General features: G+C 44.0%; 1 protein-coding gene across 2 annotated transcripts; it reads left to right on the top strand.

Moving 5' to 3' along the window:
- The first annotated feature begins 594 nt into the window (after nt 1–594).
- NUP54 (nucleoporin 54) lies at nt 595–22,541 on the top strand. Of its 2 annotated transcripts, XM_078148654.1 has the most exons (13): nt 595–819; nt 1,276–1,437; nt 3,415–3,498; nt 3,606–3,737; nt 6,543–6,769; nt 8,497–8,684; nt 10,680–10,876; nt 15,071–15,125; nt 15,781–15,874; nt 17,844–17,951; nt 19,680–19,799; nt 20,183–20,293; nt 21,710–22,541. In XM_078148654.1, the coding sequence occupies exons 1-13, from the start codon at nt 753–755 to the stop codon at nt 21,836–21,838; spliced, it is 1,674 nt and encodes a 557-aa protein (XP_078004780.1). In that variant the 5' UTR covers nt 595–752; the 3' UTR covers nt 21,839–22,541. The 2 variants fall into 2 exon arrangements, with proteins under 2 accessions (XP_078004780.1, XP_020844098.1); XM_020988439.2 differs by lacking the exon at nt 1,276–1,437 and having other exon boundaries at nt 619–819.
- Nucleotides 22,542–24,159: the final 1,618 nt, after the last annotated feature.

Raw genomic sequence — 24,159 nt, 5'->3', positions numbered from 1 at the left:
GCAGGTCCTCAGTTCTGATCGTGTGAGATCCAATCAGAGTACCCTGACTCAGGCTGGGTCCCTTGACCCCACCTTGGGGGGGTTCAGCCCCACCCTAACAACCCAGATCGGGCGTCTCAGCACGGGCCTCAGAGGCAGGGGCTGGGTGATTGATTACCTGCTAATCCCACCATTACGTAAGGCTGGGGAGACGCTTTATACAGGTCTCTAAGGCAAAACACCTCAACTTTTCCACAACCCGCAGGGAGGGGCAGGGGGAAGGGGAGGGCAGAGAGTGGGGGAGGGGAGGGGGAGGCTCAGGCTCTCCGGCGTCTTTTCCTCCCTTTCCTCTTTCTCTCTTTCGCATTCTTTGTTCTCACAGGGGGAGGGGAGGAAACGAACAAACGATCCCAATAAAACCCCAAACGTCCCGGCGGGTCAGGGGTCAGGGGTCAGGGGATGCCGGGCTCCCAGACGCCGCCGCACCTCGAGGACGCCGAGGGCAGACCGATGAATTCACCCCACGCGCCGCCGCCGAGCCCTGCAGCGGAGAGTCTGCGCAGGCGCACTTCCTCCACCCCCGCTGCGCCTCGCGTACACTTCCAGGTGACGTCACAGAGGCGCGACGCGGGCTTTCTCCGAGACCCCGCCCCTCCCCCGCCGTCACCTGCCGTTCCCGGGAACCCGCCCGCCTCGGTTCCCGCTGACCGGCCGGACCCTTCCGCCGGCTGCACCGAGCGCCCCGTGAGAGTTGCCGCGGCTCGGGGGGCGTCATGGCCTTCAACTTCGGGGCTCCCGCGGGCGGCACGGCCACGGCCGCCACCCCCGCCGCCCCCGCGGGTGAGTGTGGAGGGCTGGGGAGATCCTCCGGGGACCCCTCCCTCCGGCCGCCGGGCCCCGCGTGGGCGCGCCCCCAGCCGGGGACGGGGAGGGGACCCCCGAGGGCCGGCGGGGCGGGGACGGGCCGGGTCCCGGCGAGGTCTTCAGCGAAGGGATTCACGGCCCCCCAGCTCCGACCCCGACGTCCCGGGGGGGAAGGGGAGGGGGGACCCCCGCCTTTTCCCCAGCCGTGCCTCCCGCGTTGCCTTCCGCCCGGGGCTGGCGTGCGAGCACTTACGTAGCGCCTGCTGTGTGCGGGGCACGGGACGGAGCACTTAGGAAGCGCCTGCTGGATGCCGCGGGCGGCCCCCGGGGAGCCCCCAGTCTGACCTAGCCCCGATGATTCTGCTCTCGTAATTCTCACTGTGCTTTCTTTTCTTTCCTCTCTCTCTCTCTCTCCCTCCCCCCGCCCGTCAGGATTTGGGGGGCTGGACGCTGCCAGCTCCACCAGCAGTGGGTTTAATTTTGGGGGTTTCGGCTTAGCCGCCAACCCTGCGGTGAACTTTAATATTGGGAGCTTCGGTGTTTCCACCAGCGCCGCGGCCCCCTTCAGTTTTGGTAACCCTCTGGCCAGCGCAGGTAGAGAGCCCCCCCCCCCCCGGTCACCTCGTGGATGGTCAAGCAGGACTCCAGAGATGGCCCCGGGCTTGGCCGTGGGGAGGGGGGGGGGATCGGTCCCAGATTCCGCGTCCAGATCGCGGGTGTGCCCCGCTGCTGGGAAAGGGGCGAGGACCCCGATTATGGCCCTGGTGACGTCACCCTCCGAAACGGACCCCCTGTTTCCCCCGGATTCTTGGAGTCCTGCAGCCATCCGTCGTCATGCCTCCATCTGTCCATCAGCTCGTTGTCATCCTGTTACGGCAGTTCTAGCTGTTTTCTCAGAAGGAACAAATCTCATACAAACCGCTTTCAATCAGTAGTTGGGCTTTTTCTGCCTGTGAAGTCATCGTTTCCCTTCCTCAGCGAGCAAGCGTACTGCTCTCTAGAGTTTAAAGGTTTTCCTGCCCCTTTCACTCATTGTTTGAGTTCCTTAGGCAGGAATTTGGTTTAGTCACCGAAAGACACCAAGTTCTTGTAAAAGCTGGTGAGTTGGGTTAGCGTTCTCTTGGTGTCCTGACAGGTGCTGCTGCCGATTGTAATGTGAAATTGTGATTTTAAGATTTTTTTAATTGGCAAAAGGATATGCACAAGTATTTGTACTTTGTATACCTACTTCTATGGATTTTTTCTTCAAAAAATCTTTTTTAGCTCAGCTGCTTGTATGAATTAATTATTGCGTGCTTTTACGTGACTTAATTGGCCACTTAATGCCCATTGCCTCTTTTTTTCCTACTGAGGATTTACTTTCAGAAATATTTTTGCTGCTTGCAATTTATTTTTGGACAGTTCTTTAAATTCTTTTGTGAATACAGTGTTGTATAGGCGCCACATGTCCAAGCCTTCATATGCTTAACTTTGAGCTTTTTAAAAAGTTTAATATTGAAAATTTATGTGAAATTTCCTAGGATACAATAATCGTGCATTGTATTCTTCCTGTATTATTTTATTAAACTACAAAGTACTTACATTCTTTTGAATTCCATTTAACAAATATTTATTACGCATCTGCTATGTACCAGGCGCTGTGCTGGGTGCTGGGGATTCAAAGATGAAGAAAACAGTCTGCTCTCAAGGGGCATACATCTGATACTACTTGAACACTCTTTTGTGTGTCGTTACTGCATAAAATTAACAGTAGGGGAAAATGGAGTTTTGTGTTTGATTTGTGCTTCTGAATAGAGCTACAACTCAGCAAAAATAAATGACAGTGTTTATTTTGGATTATTTTTTAAAATAATTCAATGTTTATTAAAAAAACACTGGCATTTCCATTTTATTGATTGCAGTTCATGTATTAAATCACTTACATCAATATCATATTTGTAGAATACTTCACTTTTTTTTTCAACCATTGATAAGTTTTTACTTGTGATTTTACAAACTGTAAATTAACTATTCAGCTTCTTTTATACTCTGGTAAGTACAAATTCATGATAAATTGTGCCCAATTGATCACTTTATTTGGTACCTTTGGAAATAATACACACTCTGAACTTCAGAGTATGTCGTGGAGCTTTGCAGGACAGGATGTTATGTCTACTGAGATGAAGGTCTCCGGCCAAGTGTGTCTCACTGAATTGTTTTTTAAGCGTGGAACCAAAGCAAGTAAGGATTAGGCTACATATATTAGTATTTTATGAGATTGTAAACGTCTAAAATACTGGCAGGATTTTTTAAACCTTTTTGATGTCTTGGAGCCTACCTTGGGTAATTAGTGGAGCCTATGGACCTCTTCTCAGAATGTGTGTGTGTGCGCGCGTGCTCTCGTGCACGACTGTGTAGGTGTGAATATGTAACATACAGGAGATTCTTTTAAAAAACATTATACTGAAATATAACTGTCAGGACACTTTTATAAAATAAGTTTCCAGACATGAGGCTAAGAATAGAGCCACTATTTGGCAGAGGGAGTACGCTAACCCTGATGTTTCCATGTCCTTTCTTGTGATTTGCTAGGTACCTTTGGAGGGTTTGGGACGACCACCACAACAGCGAGTTCTGCATTCAGCTTTTCTGCTCCCACTAACACTGGCACAACTGGTAAGAGCCCTGACGGGACAGAATGAATCATAGAACTAAACAGCATTGATAGGGGCTAGTTGGGTGATTGCATTTGATGCTTTTGTAAACCCAGTTTTTCTTCAAAGGTCTCTTTGGTGCTACTCAGAACAAAGGTTTTGGATTTGGTACTAGTGGTTTTGGTACAGCGACAGGAACCGGTGCTGGTCTGGGAGCCGGGCTAGGATTTGGGACATTCAATACACAGCAGACTCAGAGTAGTAAGTATGAGAAGTTTGTTTCACTCCTCAAAAATTCATGTCAGTTGCTATATTTTTTTATGTCTCTGAGAAATCAGAATTTAATCATGAGCCGTTTGGTAATTTCACATTTTTCATCATTGTATAACCTTCTGTGCCATAGGAACTCGATGTCTTCACATTATGCACCTTCCACTGGGCCTTCCTCATAGTCAGTAATCTTCTATTCCTCTTTGGTTGATTCCCCTTCTCACTCCTTCCCATGCTGCCTGCTCCTCCACCTTGCATCTTCTTTTGCTGAGGGGTCTCTCTTTTCCCCTTCTCTTCACTCAGAACCCCCTTGATGTCTTCTTCTCTTTGCTTTCCCCATTCTCTGACAAAGGAGCGGCCCTTCTCCTTGCCCCGGCCGGCACTTGTGCACATGCCCTCGATCCCCTGCTCCCATCTGGTCCTGCAGATTACACCTTCAGTTATCCCCTCGTCTCTCAAATCTTCTGCCTCTTTTTTTCACCTGGGTCCTTTAGTGCTGCCCTCAAATATGCCCAAGCCTCCTCCATCCTTAAGTCTGCACCTTACGAGCCTCTCTGCCTGTCGTCCACTATCTCTCCTCCCTCTCTGGGTCAGACTCATTCAGAAAGCCATGTACATTCGCTGCATCTGCTCCCCTCCTTTGAGTCTTCAGCCCTCAGCAGTGGAGTTTCCAACCTCAGCTCTCAATTAAAACTGATCTCTAAATTGCCAGTTCTGACTGTCTTTTTTCTGTCTGGTATTTCTCCACCTCTCTGCAGCATTGGCTAGTGTTGGCCACAGTCTCCTCTGGGGTGCTAGCCTTTCCAGGTGTTTGTGATGTGACTCTCATTACCTCACTGAGATTATTTTAAAGGCTTCCTAATTCGTTTTGAGAGATTTGAGAGTTGCCTCCAGCCCCTACTCCCAACACTCAAGTCCATCCTAAATACCGCTGCCCAAGCAGTTTTTCTCGTACACAGATCTGACCGTGTGGGTCCCCTACTCCACCAACTGGTATCTTCCTGTTGCCTTTAGGATAAAATATGAACTCCTTTGTTTACTTGAAAACCTGCATAAGCTGACCCAGACCCATCTTTCTGGCCTCCTTAGACATCACTGTCCTCCCACACTTTCAGTCTAGCCAGGCAGGCCTTCTCTCTGTCTCTCATGCACGGCCTTGGTGGTGGCCATCCCCTCTTCAAAGGTTCTGCTTCCTCCCCTTGGCCTCACAGAAAGAATCCCGCCCTCCCTTCTTCTATAATGTGTGCCAAGTACCTCCTTGTACACAAAGGCTCTGCTGAACCCTCAGCTGCTGGTATCCGCCTGTCTTTACTGCCTGTTATTTCTTTGTATTTATACTTTTTATATTTTTATCCTCTGTGTTTCATTTCATATGGGTAATTCTTTTCTCTCACATTAAAATGTAAACTTCTTGAGAATCCTAGTGCTTGGCACATGGGTAGGTATCGAATATGCTTGTCAGTTGCCTGAAAAGTAATAATTTACTAAGGATAAAAGACCTGTTACAGTTACTACATTTTCCCAATCAGTAGCCCCAGGATCACAGAATAGCGGTTTCAAGGATTGTTCCTCCTAAGGACTCCTTCAGCTGTTTCCTGCTGTTTTTGCACCCTCTCCTCACCCTTCTCCCCCCAGTAATGAAACTGGATTTCCAAGCTTCAGAGAGGAGAGGAATAGTAGTGTATCTTCTTTATTTCTTGAAATGATGTGTTTTCAGTTACCATCGTATGTCATAGTATACAATATGATCTGATAGATTGGTTGATGGAGTTTTTTGCACTGAAAGTCATTCACGTTGTGGCCTGTTTTTATTACAGAGGTCTTCTGTTGTTCTGAAGACAGATAATAGAAATTGAACCCAAAAGACAAGTTTAATCCTACCTGTGTAACTAGATGTGAAGAATACTGCCTTAGGGTAGTACTCCACTGCGCTATGATATGACTTAGTATTAAGTGTTCTCCTCGCTGTGAGGTAGATCATATCCCTTGAAATGATTACACGTGATAAACCTGGTAGAACCAAGCCTGGCTATCCTGTGAGGGCAGTATATTTATACAGAAGTTTTGATTCATAACCAAAAGAGATGTGTTTGAAAAGGTATTTAATGCAGCAAATCAGAACAGTCTGAATATTATTTGTGGTGATCTCTAAAGGCCATGGCTCAGTCTTTCATTTCCTATGGGAGAATCAACTCTAGAAGAGACTGTAGTCTGCGTCTTGCTGTACATATGCTGATAAGTTACTATGACCTTTGTTAACTTCTGGAATCTTACATATTGTAAAATAAATTTGAGGGCAGCAAGACAGAAGCCCCTAAAATGCCAGAATGGAATAATGCCGATTAGCAGCAAAGCTTTCAGAACTGGATCTCATCATCTGTTATCTGAGGGTTGGTGTGATCCATTTCCTGACTTCTCAGTATTGGAACCAATGGGAATTTGGTCCTGGAGCCCTTCAAAACAAGAGTGATGGCAGACATTTGTCCAGCTGTCTGCAGTTTAAAAAGTGCCTTACATACATGCTATTATCAGAGTCTTTACAGGCCACAAAACCAAGGCTCAGCAAAGTTAAGGGACTTAGTCATATAACTAATACATATTGGAGGCAGGATTTGAATCCAGAGCTTCCAGATTCCCAGTCCAGCACTCTATCCATCTGGAATTATTAAAAGTATTTATTCAGCTGAGCTTGTTAATGGATGATAATATAGTTGTTAAAGAGCAAATGCTATTAGAACCTTTTGTTCTGTGTGTCCCTTGATACAGGCCAGAGTAACCTCTCCATCTCTTCCTCAGCTTTAGGTGGTCTCTTCAGTCAGCCCACCCAACCCCCTGTCCAGTCTAACCAGCTGATCAATACAGCAAGCGCTCTTTCTGCCCCAACACTACTGGGAGACGAGAGAGATGCTATTTTGGCAAAATGGAATCAGCTCCAGGCCTTCTGGGGAACGGGCAAAGGCTACTTCAACAATAACATTCCACCTGTGGAGTTCACCCAGGAAAATCCCTTCTGCAGATTTAAGGTATGAGGCTGATCTTTTCAGCAACAAATAGGAGATGAGTTTATTGTGCTGTTTAGAGCGGTCCCGCGCCATCTGTGGCACGCCAGGCATGCCAGAGGATTTCGGGTAGCCCGAGAAAAACATGGAGGAAATCCTCTGGCGGCTGCAGGTGGTGCAGGCCTGGTTTAGAGCAACTACTTCTTTCTCTGAAGACTAAAATGTTGCATTTCAGTGTGTGAAAGTGAAATCGAATGCCTTTTATTTAGGGATCTGAATATTGTATAATAGAATAAGCATGTAGAATATTTCGAACATTTTGCTAAAAACACCTGGCCTGTGTATCTGTTATCCTAACAGAAGAGTCGCTGGTTTAAAGTGGACACTGTCAGTATTATAATTAATTGACTTTGCCAGACTTTTGAAAGTTTGCTGCCATGGCACAGAGCTGCTTGGCTCCTTAGGGCTCCATACACAGGGCTGTGCCTGGAAAGATCACCAGGCCAACCTTTCTTCAGATAGCCTGGGCTGTGCCAGCAGAGAGGGCAGCGCTACACGCTGACACTAGCTTCATTTGGTCGGTGATCTTTATAGTACGACAGCGCTCTGGCTGTAGGCCAGCAGCTTGTGCCTCGTCCCCCCTTGGGGGTCCTGGCAAGAAAGGCCCCTCACATTGAACGGAGAGCTGGATTCTCCAGCTCAGAGCATTGCCATGCAAGCTTCACAGTGTGGCTCAGCCTGTGTCATTTACAGGCACATACGGTGGTGTAAAGCCATACAGACCTTACCATGAAGAAGCTCATAGTCTAAGAGCAGCTAGGTGACTCAGTGGATAGAGCCCTGGCCCTGGAGTCAGGAAGAGTTCAAATCTTGCTTGAGACACGAGCTGTGGGACCCTGGACAAGTCACTTCACCCTGTTTCCTCATCTGTAAAATGAGCTGGAGAAGGAAATGGCAAACCCCTCCAGTACCATGGGCCAAGAAAACCCCAAGTGGGGTCATGAAGAGTTGGATGTGACTGAAAGGACTGAACAACAACACCACACGGTCCCGGTTGCAGTAGAACTAGAGATGGATTTACGCTGTGGACACAGTACTGACCCAAGAGGTGCTCTAGAAAATGTGGGGAGGAGGGGCAGCTAGGTGGCGCAGTGGATAGAGCCACAGGCTCTGGATTCAGGAGGCCCCGAGTTCAAGTCTGGCCTCAGACCGGGCACTTGACACTCACTAGCTGTGTGACCCTGGGCAAGTCAGTCAATCCTGACTGCCTCACCAAAAAGAAAAAAGAAATATGGGGAGGGTCCCTCCCTGTCAGCCACATGGTTGTGACATCTGAGATGAGATAATCTTTGTGAAGAACTTGGTACAGTTCCTGGAACGTAGTAGGTGCTTAATAAATGCTGCTTCTTCCTGCCAGGGATGGTGTGGTATGTGTACAGAGGAGCATAATACAAGGTAGGTTGTTATGAAGACAGAGGAAAGATTTAGAGAAAAAGTGTTCTGGAAATATTTGAGGTGGTTTTAAGGGGAAGGGAAGGGAATAAACATTTATAGGCAATTCATAATTTGAAAAATTAAGCTAAAGATCTTATATGTTTACATCAAAACCACTGACGTTTATTTTTTTTAAATTCTGTTCTCATTTATTCTCATAAAATGGAGAAATGAGTATCCTGGAGCATTTAAGTGACTGGCTTGGTATCTGTGGTTTATCTTTCTGTATCATAGTTTTCTGTGCTGTCTTTCCACAGGCGGTGGGTTACAGCTGCATGCCCAACAATAAGGATGAAGATGGCCTGGTGGTTTTAATTTTCAATAGGAAGGAAGCAGACATCCGAAGCCAGCAACAGCAACTAATAGAATCATTCCATAAAATTTTGGGAGGAAACCAGACCCTTACTGTCAATGTGGAAGGTGTGAAAACGTTGCCAGATGACCAGTACGTATACACTCAGGGTTTTGTATGTCTGTCTCATGGTTCAGAAATACTTGGTGATAATGTAGCATCTTCATTCTGTTTCATACGTGTTGTTCCCATACCTCATACATTGTTCCTTTCCTGAAACACATTTAAAATCACAGAATATTTTGTCTTTGTTTCAGCATTTATTTGCTGCTTATGGGATGCTTCTGTTTATTTTTCTCTTGGTTCTGAATTTCTTTACTTAAAACTGATGATCTTAATTGCATTATCCACTTAGAGGAGAAAACATTCAGCATGCTATTGTGTACATTAAGTGTTACAAACATTTCGTAAAGTTTTAGGAGGTGGAATTGTGAACTGCTTGGGTATGCAATCATAATAATAAGTAATAACTGATGTTAATGCTTTAAAGTTTACTAAAATCTCGTTTGAGCCTTACCACAACTCTATGAAGTAAGAACTATCAGTATTGGCATCTTCATTGTGTAGATAATAAAACTGAACTGGCTCATTTAGTTAGGATAAGTGTTGGCAGAGTTGAGCCCAGGTTGGCCTGATCCTAAACGGGCACTCTCTTGTGGTCTAGTTTCTTTCTTTTTGGGGGCGGGGAGGGGCTAGGCAGTGGGGTTAAGTGACTTGCCCAGGGTCACACAGCTAGTAAGTGTTATGTGTCTGAGGCTGAATTTGAACTCAGGTCCTCCTGAATCACTGCGCCACCTAGCTGCCCCTCGGTCTAGTTTCTAATGAGAAATTAATTCTAAGATTTTTTTTATGAATAATTGTTCCCAAGAAGATAATAAGCTTAAATGGTTGGGTAAAAAGTTTTGTTAAATTGACTTCATCTCAGTTCAGCCACTGGAGAGAAGTGGCTCCTGGTTACCAAGAACTGTCCAAGGTGCTAGGGGCGGAATGAAGTTTACAGCACCCCGTGGATCTTGGAAGGACACCAGAGACATACCCAGTTAATCTGACTGTTCAATAAGTACATTAGAAGCACCAAACCAGTTGCTCCATGAGGCTGAGAATGTCGTTTTTGCTGGCGGATTGTGAAAGGTTTCCAGGAGGGAGAGACCATTGGATTTGCATTTTAAAGGACGGGTAGGAAAATGGGGGGAGAAGAGGGAAGGAAAGGAAAGAAAGCCTGTTTGCCTAGAGCCTGGACTATGTGCAGAGGAGTAAGATGAGGTCAGACTGAGAGGTGGTATGGTGGCGCATGGCGCTTTGGGAAGGGCCTTGGATGCCAGGCAAAGAAGCTTCAATTTTATTTGATCATCATTAAAGAGCAAAATGGGATCAGATTTGTGGACAGAAGGAAGATGAGTCTGGTAAGGGTATGAAGGGTCACAGAAGGGATGGAGCATTAGGTTTAGCTGAGGCAGGTGAGAATGACTTCATTGGGATTGGTTTTTAGTAGTTAGCTGTGTAAATTACCTGGTTCATCCATGCAGATTGGCTGTTTCTTTGTTCCTCTTCCACTGCGTTCCCCCTCCCATCTCATGGTTTTACACTGGCCATCCCTCATGCCTCCTCACCTCTCCTCATCTAAGATTCAACTTAAACATCACCTTTTACATGAAGCCTTTCTTTTAATTAACTTTATTCATATTTATTCTATACTTAGATGTACTTGTCACCTCCATTAGAATAGAAGTTTGTTGAGTAGAGATTGATTCATTTTTTATATTTGTTATCTCTCCCACTTCTGGGATCTAGTAGGTGCTTAATAATTATTGATTGACTGTCACACTGTTAAAAGTAGAACTTTTATAAATAAAGGACTTTTCATACCGTTTGTAAAATTTTAAAAGTAACTTTAAATCATTTTGATAGCACAAAGGAAAGTTAAAGTTTTCTTATTTAAGGTTTGAAAAAAGCCTGATGTTCTGTACTGTAGCCGTCATTTCTGATACTAATTACATACGTATCCTTTTCTAAAATTAGATATTTGCATTTATATCTCTTGCTGGAAAATACAAGCTTGATATCATCTTATCTGAAATTCTTTTTCAGGACAGAAGTTGTCATATATGTTGTTGAACGTTCTCCAAATGGCACATCACGCCGAGTTCCATCTACGACACTGTATGCCCATTTTGAACAAGCGAATATAAAAACTTCATTACAGCAACTTGGAGTTACCCTTTCTATGACTAGAACAGAGCTTTCCCCTGCCCAGATCAAGCAGCTTTTACAGAATCCTCCTGCTGGTACGTACTGCAGGGTTAAGGTTTGATCACATTATGGCCTAAACAAGAGCATCTGTGCAGAGTTTTCTGCAGAAATGCTGAAGATCACCTGTGACGTTTTTGTCTCAGTAGAAGGTATTTGGGGGATGTTAAAAAATTGAAACTATTTTTCCATTACAGTTTTTAATGTTTCTGAGTTTGATCAAGAAATTTAAAGGGTTGACATTTATTTGGCTGTCTCAGGTTACACAAAACTGACAATATTATTAACTAGTTAATAACCATTAACTAAGCAGTTTGTAGTATTTAGTGTTATTAAAATTTATCATAAAAATTAAAAGCAATAGAAATGAGCATTTTCTACCATACACATCCATTACAGCTAATTGAAACATTCTTTTAAAAAACAGTCACAGAAGTAGAAGTGCCTACTGTGTATTAACAAGCTTTGTGTTAAGTCTTCATGTGGCTATAAAAGTGAATAAGACACAGTACTTGACCTTAAGGACTTAGTCTTGGGGAAGCATGGGGGAACAAGGAGATAAGATATGTTTGCAAATAAACATAAAAATAAAAGATAAAAGTACACAGGAAATTATTAAGAAAAGTCAAAACGAGTTGAAAGATCACTTCTTGCTGGGAAAAATCATGGAAGATATCACGGAGGACATGGCATTCCAGTTTAGCTGGCAGTTTGAGAAAGGGCTGACATGTTTGAGATGTGTGACACATTGTGAGGGCTGTCATGGAGGCAAGGGCGTCACGGTATCTGAGTAAAGCCTTTTTGGCCGAGCCACTGGGTGAATTAATGGAAGTAACGTGATGTAAGTCTGAAAAGGTAGGTTGGACCCAGGTAATTATAGAGGCTCTTAAAATCCAACCTAAGGCTTGGATGTTATTCAGTAGGCAGCTGGAGGCCATTGAAGGTCTTTTGAACATCACAGTGATATGTCTGTAGTCGTGTGATAGAAAAATGATTCTGGCAGTGGTGTGTGCATAAAGGAAGAAAGGGGTCGTGAGGCTCTTGCAGATAGTTCAGGCTGTAAGGACCGAGGATGGGCGGCTGTGGGAGAGAGAAAGGTAGAGATGGGTATAAAGCACAGTACAATTAATGTATCATTAATAAGTAGTCATATAAATGACTCCAAGGTTTCAATCCCACACGACTGGGAAAAGAAGGATGCCATTAACAGAAATAGGAATGAGGAAGGGGAGAAAGGATGATGAAGACACACTGAAGCCATAGGGAATGTTGAGGACTTGATGATCAGCTGGGTCAAATGTTGGGAAGAGGTTAGAGGGGATGAGTATAGAAAAAACATGAATGTGGTGATCATTGGTTACTTTGAAATAACTGCTTAGTTAAAATGATGGGAATTACAAAGGGTTGAGGGTGGAGAGAATGTGAAGGAAGCAGTTGTAAACTACTCTTTCTGGAAGTATGAAGAGACAGTAAGGAGCGCTGGTATGGTAACCAGAGGGCATGGCATGGTCAAGCAAAATTTATTTTAGAATTGGGGATACCGAAACATCTTCGTAGGAAGAATCTGAGCCAGTGATGAGGCAAGATTGATGACGTGACGGGATGAGAATGGAGCAGGGTTCTAGAGACTGGAAGGGGGTGATATCCAGAGCTTGGGTTTGCCTTTCCTCACCCATCCTTTCCTCCTACCTCTTGCCTAGGCTAAACCACCATTCTCTTTTGTGTCCTCCAGGGTCTTCCTTTCATTCGTGGAGTGAAAAGAATATTATCTTTTTGTTGACATCAGTAGACCAAAGCATGTCTAGGGGAGGGCAGCCAGCTCTGAGAAGGAAGTTTGCCATGTTTGGTTTAAGGAATTTGAAACATTTCTCCTTGTGAGAGGACGTAGGGAAAAGAGGGTGAGGAGGTCTCTTGATCCTTGAATAGAGGCATGTTTGCATCAGTTCAGGATTGCCTCCATGTTGCCCATCACTGCCCATCCGTACCTGTCGATCTTGTGTGGGTCTAGTCCCTGTCCTCCCAGAGGGATCCATCCAATGGCTGGAGGCTTTCCTTGCTTTCTCCTCACATTTGAGGCACCAGTGGAGCACTTTGGGTGGACACCTGTCATCCATCCTTCTGTCCACATGACCAGCCCATCTCGAAGTTTCCATTATGACTCATGCACTTCTTCTTTGGATTATATGGTGCACCTTGCTCACACCCACACCACCCTGTGCCTTTCCGTTGCCCTCTGTGATAAGTCATTTTTAATTCTTTGGAGACATTTGTGTTTCATGCCTTACTGCTAAAAAGCAATACCAGCAAACTATTAATATTGTAAAGCTTGTACTTTCATAGGAAGCTTGAGGTCAAATAAAGGAGCTTTACCGTTTCCTGAAGGCAGCCCATCTTGCTTGCTTCCTTTCTAGGCTAGACCATTCGTCTTCTTTGTCTCAGATGTGTGTCTGTATATCTGCAGAGAATTTATATATCGTGTGTGTGCATACATACACGTACATACGCTCTATAGGGCGTCCATCCAAATGCATACTGAAATCTGGACAGTAGATGTTCTTCATACACTTGGTCTTTCTTGTTTGATTGGTTAGGCCAAATTCCTTTGAGTGATTAAAAGTCATACCGAGAGGGCTCTGCAGTGATCTGGAGCTTTCTGCAGTCAGTGCAACATCAGAAAAGTGGAGCATGTGGAGGACCTCATGATCCACAGGGAATCCTTTTTCAGCTTGAGCTCTGCTGGATCTTGTCCATCCCCGTGTGTGAATTATGCTGGCGGCATACATCTCCTCATCCTACTCCTTTTTGTCAGTTGTGTCTGACTCTTGGTGACCCCATTTGGGGTTTTCTTGGCGAAGTTACTGGAGGGGTTTGCCATTTCTTTCTAACTTACTTTGCAGATTAGGAAACTGAGGCAAACAGGGTGAAGTGACTTGCTCAGGGTCACACAGCTAGGAAGTGTCTGAGGCCATGTTTGAACTCGCGTCTTCCTGACTGCAGGCCCAGCTCTCTATCCACTGAGCCATCTAGCTGCCTCCTGACGTTTATCCCTTACCTGATGTTTATTATCAGACGGTTGCTGAACAGGATTATTTCTGTTCATCTTGAGATCTTCAAATATTTGGATGTTGTTACATGGAAGAAAGATTAGAGTTATTCTGCTTGGCCCCAGAGGATAAAAATGGGACCAATGTTTAGAAACTACAGATGATGAATTTTCACTTAAAATAAGAAAATAATTAGAGCTATCCACAAAAATCAACAGGCTTATTGCAGAGGGATTACATTATCAAACTCTGAAGGTATTTAATGCCGAGATGAAGGATTTACTTGTCAGGGACTTTGTGCTTCAGTTAAAAGGCTGGACGAGAGGACCTCTGAAAGTCCCTTCCGACCCTGGGGAGGCCAGTTCTATAGAGAACACAGTAAGCCAAGCCAGGCCAAGGCATCTACGTGCCCGTGGTGAGGGTCCCATCCTTTTGAGGCTCACTGTACTCTAAGACAGAGTATGTGTCTGTGCTAAGGTCTATGTGCCACGGAGAGGAGAATTTTCAGCATTAAAAATGTGTGTTTGCTTGTATAGCCTAAATTAGATTGCCCACTATCTTGGGGAGTGGTGGGGATGGAGGGAGAAAAATGTGGAACTCAAAATCTTATAAAAAATGAATGTTAAAAGCTCCATTGATATGTAATTGGAAAAAAGTAAAATACTATTTACCAACTGAATAATGAAATATTCGGTTGAGCCTTTTTTTGTGCTCCCTCACATCTTGTGTGCCCCTTCCTTCCTACCTTGCCTATTTATAGTTTCAGATTGTCTCATCGGTTGCTTGCCTACCTTTTGTGTTTTCCGTAAGTTTATTCTCTGAAACTCTGGTTGCTAATATTTTACCCCCAAACTTAGAACTCCGACACACAGTCAGACTCTTCTGCTGTTTTGCATTTTTATGCGTCATGTTGTGTTGTGAATTTTGTGGTGAAATAATGAGTTTTAATAGAGCTTCCTAGTAATCCTTTATGACACAGAAATAAAAATGCTTTTTACAATCAGTTTTCTCTTTATTTTCCCATTATGGTCTTTTTTAAAAAAAAATGCATCACTGTAGGCTTATTCTTTCTTTAATATGCTTGTCAAGTAATATATTCAGAAAGATTTCTGAAAATATTGAAAACCATAATAAATATAATTAATATACATAAATATAATAAAAGTATCTTTTTTAATTCTATGGTAGGTGTTGATCCAATTATCTGGGAACAGGCCAAAGTGGATAACCCTGATTCTGAAAAGTAAGTCTTTCTTGCTGTAGTAATTAATTAGATGGTATTAATAGTGCTTACTACTATGACGAGTAGAATTTATTTTCAGTGGGGTTGGTAAAATTTATTCTCGTGAATGTTTGACTTTTGGAGCTCAGGAGGCAATCTGGTATAGGGGGAAGAGTATCAGACTTGGGAGTTAGGAAATCTAGGCTCCAATCCCAGAGCTGCTGCTGACTAATGGTGTGACCTGGGGGTAAGTAAAATGGAGTTGGACCAAGGTCCCTGACCTCTCTGAAATTCTTTTGTTCTAATAAAATCAGCATGGTGTAATGGCCAGAGTTGGCCTTTGGGTCTGGAAGACATGGGTTCAAGTCCTGTCTCCGACACGATAGTATGCATGCTTGGGCATATGACAGTATGCATACTCAGCGACCCAGGGAACTTTGCTGTGTGAGGCGAAACATTGTGGATCTGGGTTGGTAAAGGGATTTTCCTTGCCAGAGGTTCCTCAGAGCATTGAAATCACAGGTCCCAATCAGCACCCTTCGAAGCTGCAAGTGAAATCAGCAAGTTTATTAGCCATGAGATTGTGACGATAAATATCATGTTATCTAGCAAAGACCTCTACGTTGTTGGTCATTTATAAGTGTCTGTGTGGAAATTAAATGCCTTGTTTCTGTAGGCTAATTCCTGTGCCGATGGTGGGTTTCAAAGAACTCCTCCGAAGACTGAAGGTCCAGGATCAGATGACAAAGCAGCATCAGACCAGATTAGATGTAAGCACTTAGGTTTTCATCCCCTGGGACTGGGAGGGGTACCACAAAGTCGTAGAGAAACGGGATTCCTGTCGTCGTAGGCGCCCTACCTTGTCTCGGTGAGGCCGAAAGTCTTAGGGAGGTAATATACCCTGTGTTTATCAAGGAGTAATTGTAGCTTTTCACTGTTGCGTCCTTTGTAGCACACAGGTGTTGTGGGAACACGAAATTATCCCATTATTTTATGAGTTTAGAATTGATATTCCTTTGACTAGCATGGAAATGCTTTGAACGATAAAACAGCTGGATATGTGATGATCCTACAAATGCCAGCTGTTGTAACAATGGAAGCAGCTCAATTAGTCGGTCACTTCTGATTCCAGGAAGATAATGCACACTTTATCGTGAAACTCCAGCCTATTAAAATGGTTGCTTTGTACTTCCCGTAGTGTTGTAATGACTGTTGCTTGTGACAGAATTAATGAAGAACAAGGAAAATTTAAACAATGTTTTGAATGTTTAAATCTGCTTCGGAACACTTTAGTTCCCTCATTTGATAGAATTACAGAGACCTGGAGATGAAACAGATCTTAGAGGCTCGTCTAATCCAACATCCCATGGAGTAAAGGAGCCCTCTCTCTAGCAGCTGACACACAGTCACCTAGTGTGGGCTCCGAATGTAATGGGGACGTCTTCACTTCACAGAGGAGCCTGTGTTGTTGGAGGTCTTTATAGTGAGCCAGTACCTGCCTCTCTGTAGCTTCTGTGCATCTTGAAACAATAAGAGAATTAGCCCTTCTCATATTTGATTACAACTATGCCTTTTTAATTGATGTTTTAAAAAATTTTCACATCACATTCATTTCCAAATGGGTCTCTTCTTCCTCCTCTGCCCAGTGAGCTTTTCCTTGTAACGAGGACAAAACAAAAAAAGTTCACCCAGGCAATCGCACCTGCAGGATTCTACCCCTGAGGTTCCTGCCTCGTCAATGACATGTCCATGGGCCAAACTCAGCCCCTAGAATGACAAGCAGGGTGTTCTTTCCATTTCCATGGTTGTTGTGTGTGTTGTTTTCTGCTTTTGCCTCCTTGGATTACGGTCGCTCAGGCTCATCTTCCTGTGTCTCTCTGACTTCTTCCTCTCTGCTCCTTACTTGTGCAGTAACATCTGTGTAGTCCCAATCAGAGGGCACTTAGTTTGTGGCTACCGCCAGAAATACTTGTGTAAACATTTTGGTCTGTATGGGACTTTTTCCCCTCACTTTGACCTCTGGGATCAAATTCTAATCACTTTTTTAAATCACGTTTTCCAGAATGATGGTCCCAGTTCATGGCTGTGCTCACAGTATATTCAAGGGCTTGTTGAAGACAGCTGTTCCTGTCCATGGATTCACGTGGGTCGTGAATCTGCCTCTTTGCCCCGCTGAGAGGCTGCAAGGTCATCTCGCCCTCTCTGAAGCTCCCAAGGTTGTTGCTTGTTAGCGTGGAGTTCAGTGGGCCTGCCACGGGCCTCTGGTGGGAAGGACGACTGCTTCTGGTCTGTCTCTACCACGGTCACTTAAAAGGCAATTCCGGAGTTTCTAATTTGATGTGATTCTGGGTTTCCTAACAAAGATTTTAAAAAAGGTGAAAAAAAAGTTCTGCAAATCCAACCAACAGATGCGTCGTTGGGATACTGTTTATACAGTCGCCCTCCCACCGCCACGGGAAGGGAAGGCAGTGCACGCTCTTCACTGTGCTGTGGATTGTTCTTTGTTGTTAGAGTGAGACCGTGGTGTGGCTCTGTAAATGTGAGCAAGCCTTCCTCACCAGTTTAATGCACCCCTATTTCCAGTGATCAGGGGCCAGCTGAACCTCAGCTATCTCACTTGCTAGACTTGTTGCACTTTAATATCTAATAAATTGTGGTGTCCAGCACGACTGGGGTTTTGACAATTGAAAAGTGAATCAAAGTACCATTGTGATCATTGTACTTTTTTTTTGTTCATAGATTATATCTGAAGATATCAGTGAGTTACAAAAGAATCAGACTACCACTTTGGCTAAAATTGCGCAGTACAAGAGGAAACTCATGGAGCTTTCCCATAGGACCTTGCAGGTAACAGAACAAGAAGGAGTCACTTTCAGGGCTTCTATCCAGTTATCTGATTAAAAGGCGATTCCAGTGTCCTTTTCTTGTAGGGATCCATTTTCTTTAAAAAAACGGGAAAGGCCCATTCCAACTAGACGTGTGGGAAAGGCTTGTCTCTACCCTTCCCGTGACATTTGGTGTCTTTTAGTTTATAGAAAGGGGAAAGCCCAAAGCTTGGCCAGAGGAAGGGACGCGCTCGTCTGTGGCCCAGACGTCCGTCACCAGCAGGAGACGGTGGTGGCGGCCGCTGCTCAAGCTCTGCTCACTTCTTTCTTTTCCTCTTGTTAACTTTCCTAATCCTTTTGGTTTTTCTCTTCCTCTTACTTGTTTGTTTCTCCTTTGCTTTTGTCTTAGAAACTCAGCCCCTGGCAAAGGACATTCTTGGTCCTGCTGGTGGCACTTAGTGAGGGCCGTCTGAATGTTGGCCGCCATTATTATTGTTGCTCTCCTGGCTCGTGGGAGCACGGGAGTCACGATTATCAGAGACTCAAGGTCTTCTTGTCTAACGCCTGCCCGAGGCCCGATTGGTGAAGGTCAGCCGTCACCCAGGCAATAAGCAGGACTGTGATCTCAACTCCGCTTCTTGTAGCTGTAAAGCAATAAAGATTAATGTGGACTTCAAAAAAGAATAACTAAATTCTAGGATTTTGGGATCACCCCTTAAAACGTGAAGGAAGTTTTAAGACAAATTAAAATTCCTACTTCACGCTTTAGGTAGCTATTTTAAATGAATATCTGTAGATTTTCATTATATGCAACGCACATATTTATCAGCCTGAGAGATAAAATATGTACATATACACAGTCACGTTAGCAGTGGTGTGAGGAAGTGATTAGGGTGCTAGACTCGGAATCATGAAGAGCAGGGTTCAAATTCAGCCTTCAACATTCAATAGTTGTGTGACCTTGAGCAGGTAAGTCACTTTAACTTCCTTTAGACTCAGTTTCTTCCGCTATAAAATAGAGACCATAATAGCTACCTCCCAGGATTGTTATAAAGATCAGATCAGATAATGGATGTCCAGTGCTCTGCAAAGTCCATGGTGCTCTCTGGAAGTGTGAGCTACTGCTGCTGTTGTCACAGCGAAGCTGGCTGCCCATGCTGCCTCTGCCACTGATTGGGACCTTGGGAAAATCAGTTCCCCTCTCTGGGCTCTGAGGTTCCTCAGCAGCAGAATGGGAGGCTTGTCCATACGGCAGCCTGTCCAGTCCCTTCTGGCCTTAAATCTGGGATTCTGTGAATTAGACCAAGTCCCAGTAAATCTAAAGTGAAGCATGAAGAGCTTGAGTGCCCCCGGCGAAGAATTAACGCTAGGCTGGACAAACCACTGACCTAAACCAGCTGGACATCTGTGTACCTAAGCTGAGTAAGACAGTAACTTATTCAACTCCGACAGCTTTTCCAAACATCATTGTTACGGGCAATTCAGATTTTTATTAAGCGAAGCTAATTTGGATTTGCGATAGTCTGACATGAAAGCTGCTTTTTTTTTTGTTTTCCACGTTTTATTGACGCCAGTGGTTTTCAGATACGCTGTCCCCCCCACCCCCTCACGTCCCAGTGGATTTTTCTCGTAATAAAGGGAAAAAACCAAAGTAAAAGCTGCTTCGGTTTAGCACAGAAGTAACATTCTCTGGGACATAACGGAAGTGGACAGAGGCCTTCTTGCTAGTCACGTGCCCCTCCTGTTGCAGGTTTTGATTAAGCAGGAAATCCAGAGGAAGAGTGGCTACGCCATCCAGGCTGATGAGGAGCAGCTGCGAGTCCAGCTTGATACCATTCAGTGTGAACTAAACGCGCCTACGCAGTTCAAGGTAAGGAGGCCCGACTGTGCATGGCGGAGGCGCGGGCACTCGCACGGGACCAGGACCCAGGCAAGCCCGTCCAAGAAAAGCTCACGTGGAAGGAAGCTTCAGAGGGAGGGCCGGGTCCACGCTCTCATCTCTGGCAGACAGAGAGGCTGCTTCTCGAGAACTTCCACGGTGGAAATAAACACAGACTCCAGAAGTTAGACTATTCACAACTTCACTGTGACCCTAAGTCAGTGGTGCTTTTCAGTAGCTAGAGATATTTTCATTTCCTTTAAAAGGTACCTCCTTTGAGGAGGACAACTGATACTTGCCCCCAGCATTACCAATGAATGTTGTGTGGGCCAGATCACGTACAGACATGGTATTTTGTGCCTTTCTATTCTTAGGGTCGACTGAATGAGTTGATGTCCCAAATCAGGATGCAGAATCACTTTGGAGCTGTGAAATCTGAAGAGCGGTATTATGTAGATGCAGATCTTCTACGTGAAATCAAGCAGGTAAATGTTGTACTTTACATGGATGGAAGAAGACTTGATAATGTGAGGGTCTGAGTTCTGCTGCTATTCCCATCAAGACAGGAGACATTGTCTTACTTCCCTTTTTTCCCCTCCACTATTGTTTTGAAAGCATATTCTAAAAATCCATACAGAGGGGCAGCTAAGTGGGGCAGTGGATGGAGCACTGGCCCTGGAGTCAGGAGGACCTGAGATCAAATCTGGCCTCAGACACATAACACTCACTAACTGTGTGACTCGAAGTCACTTAACCCCAGTTGCCGCCCCCCCCAAAAAAAAAACCTATAGGGAAGGGTAAATAAACTTACAGGGCAGCTAGGTGGCACGGTAGATAAGAGTGCCAGTCCTGGAGGCAGAAAGACCTGACTTCAGATCCTCCCTTAGACACTTCCTAGTTGTGTGACTCTGCACAAGTCATTTACCCCTGTTTGTTTCAGTTTCTTCATCTGTAAAATGAGCTGGAGAAGGAAATGGCAAACCAGTCCAATATCTTTGCCATGAAAACTCCAAATAAAGAGTTGGGAACAACTGAAAAATGACTCAACAATAACAACAAAAACCCTTATCTAATAAATATTCTTTGTTGGAAACCTGAATTTTAGGTCATCCAGGTCAGAGGTATCAAACTTGTGGGCCACGTGCTCCCCACTCAGCCTGAGCCAGATTAAATGTAATTGGGAGATGTTTTAACAAAAGATGAAGATGCGATACAACGTGAATGATGTTAGTTTGTGGTTTTGTAAGTCAGTGTGCAGCCTGTGGGATCCATTTCTTTTTGAGTTTGACCCCAGTGATCCATATGTTTGAAGATGGTCATAAAACAGTTGTCAGATAACATTTTGTTAAGTGGCCGACAAGAAGGTCTTGCCATCTGGCCGTCAGGCCTGGTGATCTCTGTTCTTCGGGGGCTGCCAGACTCAATGTTCACAGTAGAATACAGGGTGACCAGCTGTAGCAGTTAGGTAGGCACTGTGGTGCTGTCGCTTTTTTGGATGGTTCACACCCGTAGCTTCATTACAGCAGGCGGCTGCAGAAAACCTACAGTATCAGCAGTCTTTTATTGGTCAGCGTTTCTAGTTGGTCTGTCTGCCACAGAAGGCTGTGAATGCTGCAAGCAAAGGAAACAGTGTTGAGGACAGAGGCCGCATCTGTTTATCATCACTTAGTGGCGTGATGAGAGGCCATAAGACCTGAGTTTTAGTTTGACCCCTGACATATGCTGTTGACGGTGTAGCCGTGGGCCAGTCACAGCCTCAAACGTAGGCCAGCTGCCTGATGTGTGTTGGTCTAATATTTCCCATACTATAGGAGATGAATGTGATGAAATCATTCGTCTAGACACATAATCCAGGTGCCTTTTCTAACACAAATTTCTTCTCTCTTCTTCAACCATTCTAGCATTTGAAACAGCAACAGGAAGGCCTCAGCCACTTGATTAGCATCATCAAAGATGATCTGGAGGACATAAAGTTGATAGAACACGGGTTGAATGAGAACATCCACATCAGAGGAGGCGTCTTCAGTTGACACTGCACAGCCTTCTGTCTGTGGGGTGTGTGAATCTGTCGCTGTTTCAGGTCTCCCCAAAGACTGGAACTGACTGTATAAAAGAACCCTACCGTCGCTTGGTTTCTGAGAAAGTTATTGACTAATTATTGTTTATAAATTTTGAAACAGGATAGCTATCTCACAGCTTTTCAGATTTGACCTTTGAAAGGTTTATACCTAAAAACTGTTTACTTTAAAATGAAGAAAGGTTCTAATTACCAATAAGATGTGTACTATTGTACATTTTTACAACGTTGTTGAAAAATCAAGTGTTTAAAGATTAATCTCCATTGAGCCTTTACTATGCTTTTTCACAGCCAATAAAAATATGAAAACAAGTGATTTTGCAATACAAAATAAATAACTGAAGGATAACCAGGCTGTTGCAAATCCGTATGTTGTAGAGTAAATGTATGTCAGTTTTTCTGTTTGTGTATGCCATCTTTGGAAATAGTGAAGAAAAATCTGAAGAGTTCCTTGGTCATTGGTGTTTTCTTCTGGGGACTACAAGGGTTTGAAAGCTATTTTTATATGGTTTTACTTATTTACAAAATGAGCCCAAGCCCTTAGGAATTAATTAACATGAAGTACTTGTCTATTTGACAACCTTGTCTTTTTTTTTTCCTTTTAATTTCTGTAAAAGATGGAAATGTCTTATAAATAAATTCTTGCTTTGTGATAATACTGTCTGGTATTTGTTTATTTGGATAACTGATATGTGAACATTTATATCCTACAAAAATTGTTTGATCTTGTATCATTATTATTTATTTGTGTACATGGCTTTAATTTTTGTTTAAGCCCCAATTTTTTTTTTAAGCAATTGGTTTAAGTAACTTGCCCAGGGTCACACAGCTAGTAAGTGTCAAGTGTTTGGTCTAACACCAGATTTGAACTGACTACAGGGCCAGTGTTCTCTCCACTGTACCACCTAGCTGCCCCTAAGTCCAAATTTTCTAAGATCACAAAAGGAAGCAGTATTTTGGGTACTTTTCTTTCTTAATGTTGAAGCTGGCAAAACCAAGCCGGATATGGAGGATGCTGTTAAAAGCTTGGGCCATAATAAATTCAAAATGGATACATGACCTAAATATTAAAGGTCATACCGTAAAAAAGTGAGCAGCAATTCACATGCCTTTTGTAGGTTTGGGCAGGAGATGAAAATTCTTTACCAAGGGACAGAGGCAATTTCAAAAGATAAAACAACTTAGATTATATGAAGTTGAAAAACTTTCGCACAATATTAATGCATCTGGAGTAAGAGAAGCAGTCCAATAAGGAAAAAGTTGTTTGTATCAAATGTCTCTGATAATGGCTATCTAGAAATATTTAAGAACAAAAGCCATCTCCTGCCAGAGAAATGGTCAAAGGATATCAATAATCAGTTCAGTAGAATTAAAAATCATTAGCCTTATGAAAGAATGCCCCAAATCATTGCTATGGGAAATGTAAATCAAAAAACATCTTTGAGGTTTCCTAGAGATGACAAAAGATGAAATAATTGTTAACATAGAAGGAGATGCCCTAGTGCACGTTGGCAGAGCTGTGAATCGACACCACAGTTCTGGGAAGCAATCTGAGATCATGCAAATTGGCTACAGAAGACCAGTGTTGTTTGGCCCAGAGATTCCCCTGCTAGGTGAATGTACCCAAAGATCTCTGAAGGAAAGGTTCTCTATGCAACAAAGTATTTGCCCCAGTATTCCTATCATCAAAGACTTGCTATGAAGGAAAGGAAAGGTTCTCTATGCAACAAAGTATTTGTCCCAGTATTCCTATCATCAAAGACTTGCGATGAAGGAAAGGAAAGGTTCTCTATGCAACAAAGTATTTGCCCCAGTATTCCTATCATCAAAGACTTGCGATGATAGTGAAGAGCCAGAAACAAAGCAGATGCCAGTTGACTCGGGAATGGCTAAGCAGACTTGGTCATGTGTGGACATGATTCCAGGGAAGCACAGACAGCTGAGTCAGCGTGCACTGTGTGCTAGGCACTAGGGATACAAGAACAAATGAGGAAACAATCTCTACTTATCAAGAGCTTACGTCCTAATGGGAGGACAAGTTTAATTCAGTACAGGGTAGACTGGGAGGGATGGCACCAGCCACAATCAGAATCAGGAAAGGCTTCAGGAGTGGGGAGTGATCAGTGCCTAGGCAACAAGGGAGATGAAGCGTTTTGTGAGAGAACAGAGAAGGCGAGTTTGGCTGGATCACAGAGGACAGATTGGGGAATAATGTCCAGTGAAGCTGGAAGAATAATGTGGGGTAGGTTTGTGCAGTGCAGGGCTTTAAAAAAC

The sequence above is a fragment of the Phascolarctos cinereus genome, unplaced genomic scaffold (assembly GCF_003287225.1).
Source record: "Phascolarctos cinereus isolate Bilbo 61053 unplaced genomic scaffold, phaCin_HiC Scaffold_9;HRSCAF=440, whole genome shotgun sequence".
NCBI lineage: Eukaryota > Metazoa > Chordata > Mammalia > Diprotodontia > Phascolarctidae > Phascolarctos > Phascolarctos cinereus.
The sequence above is the reverse complement of the archived record's forward strand: the minus strand, read 5'-3'. Positions and strand labels throughout refer to the sequence as shown.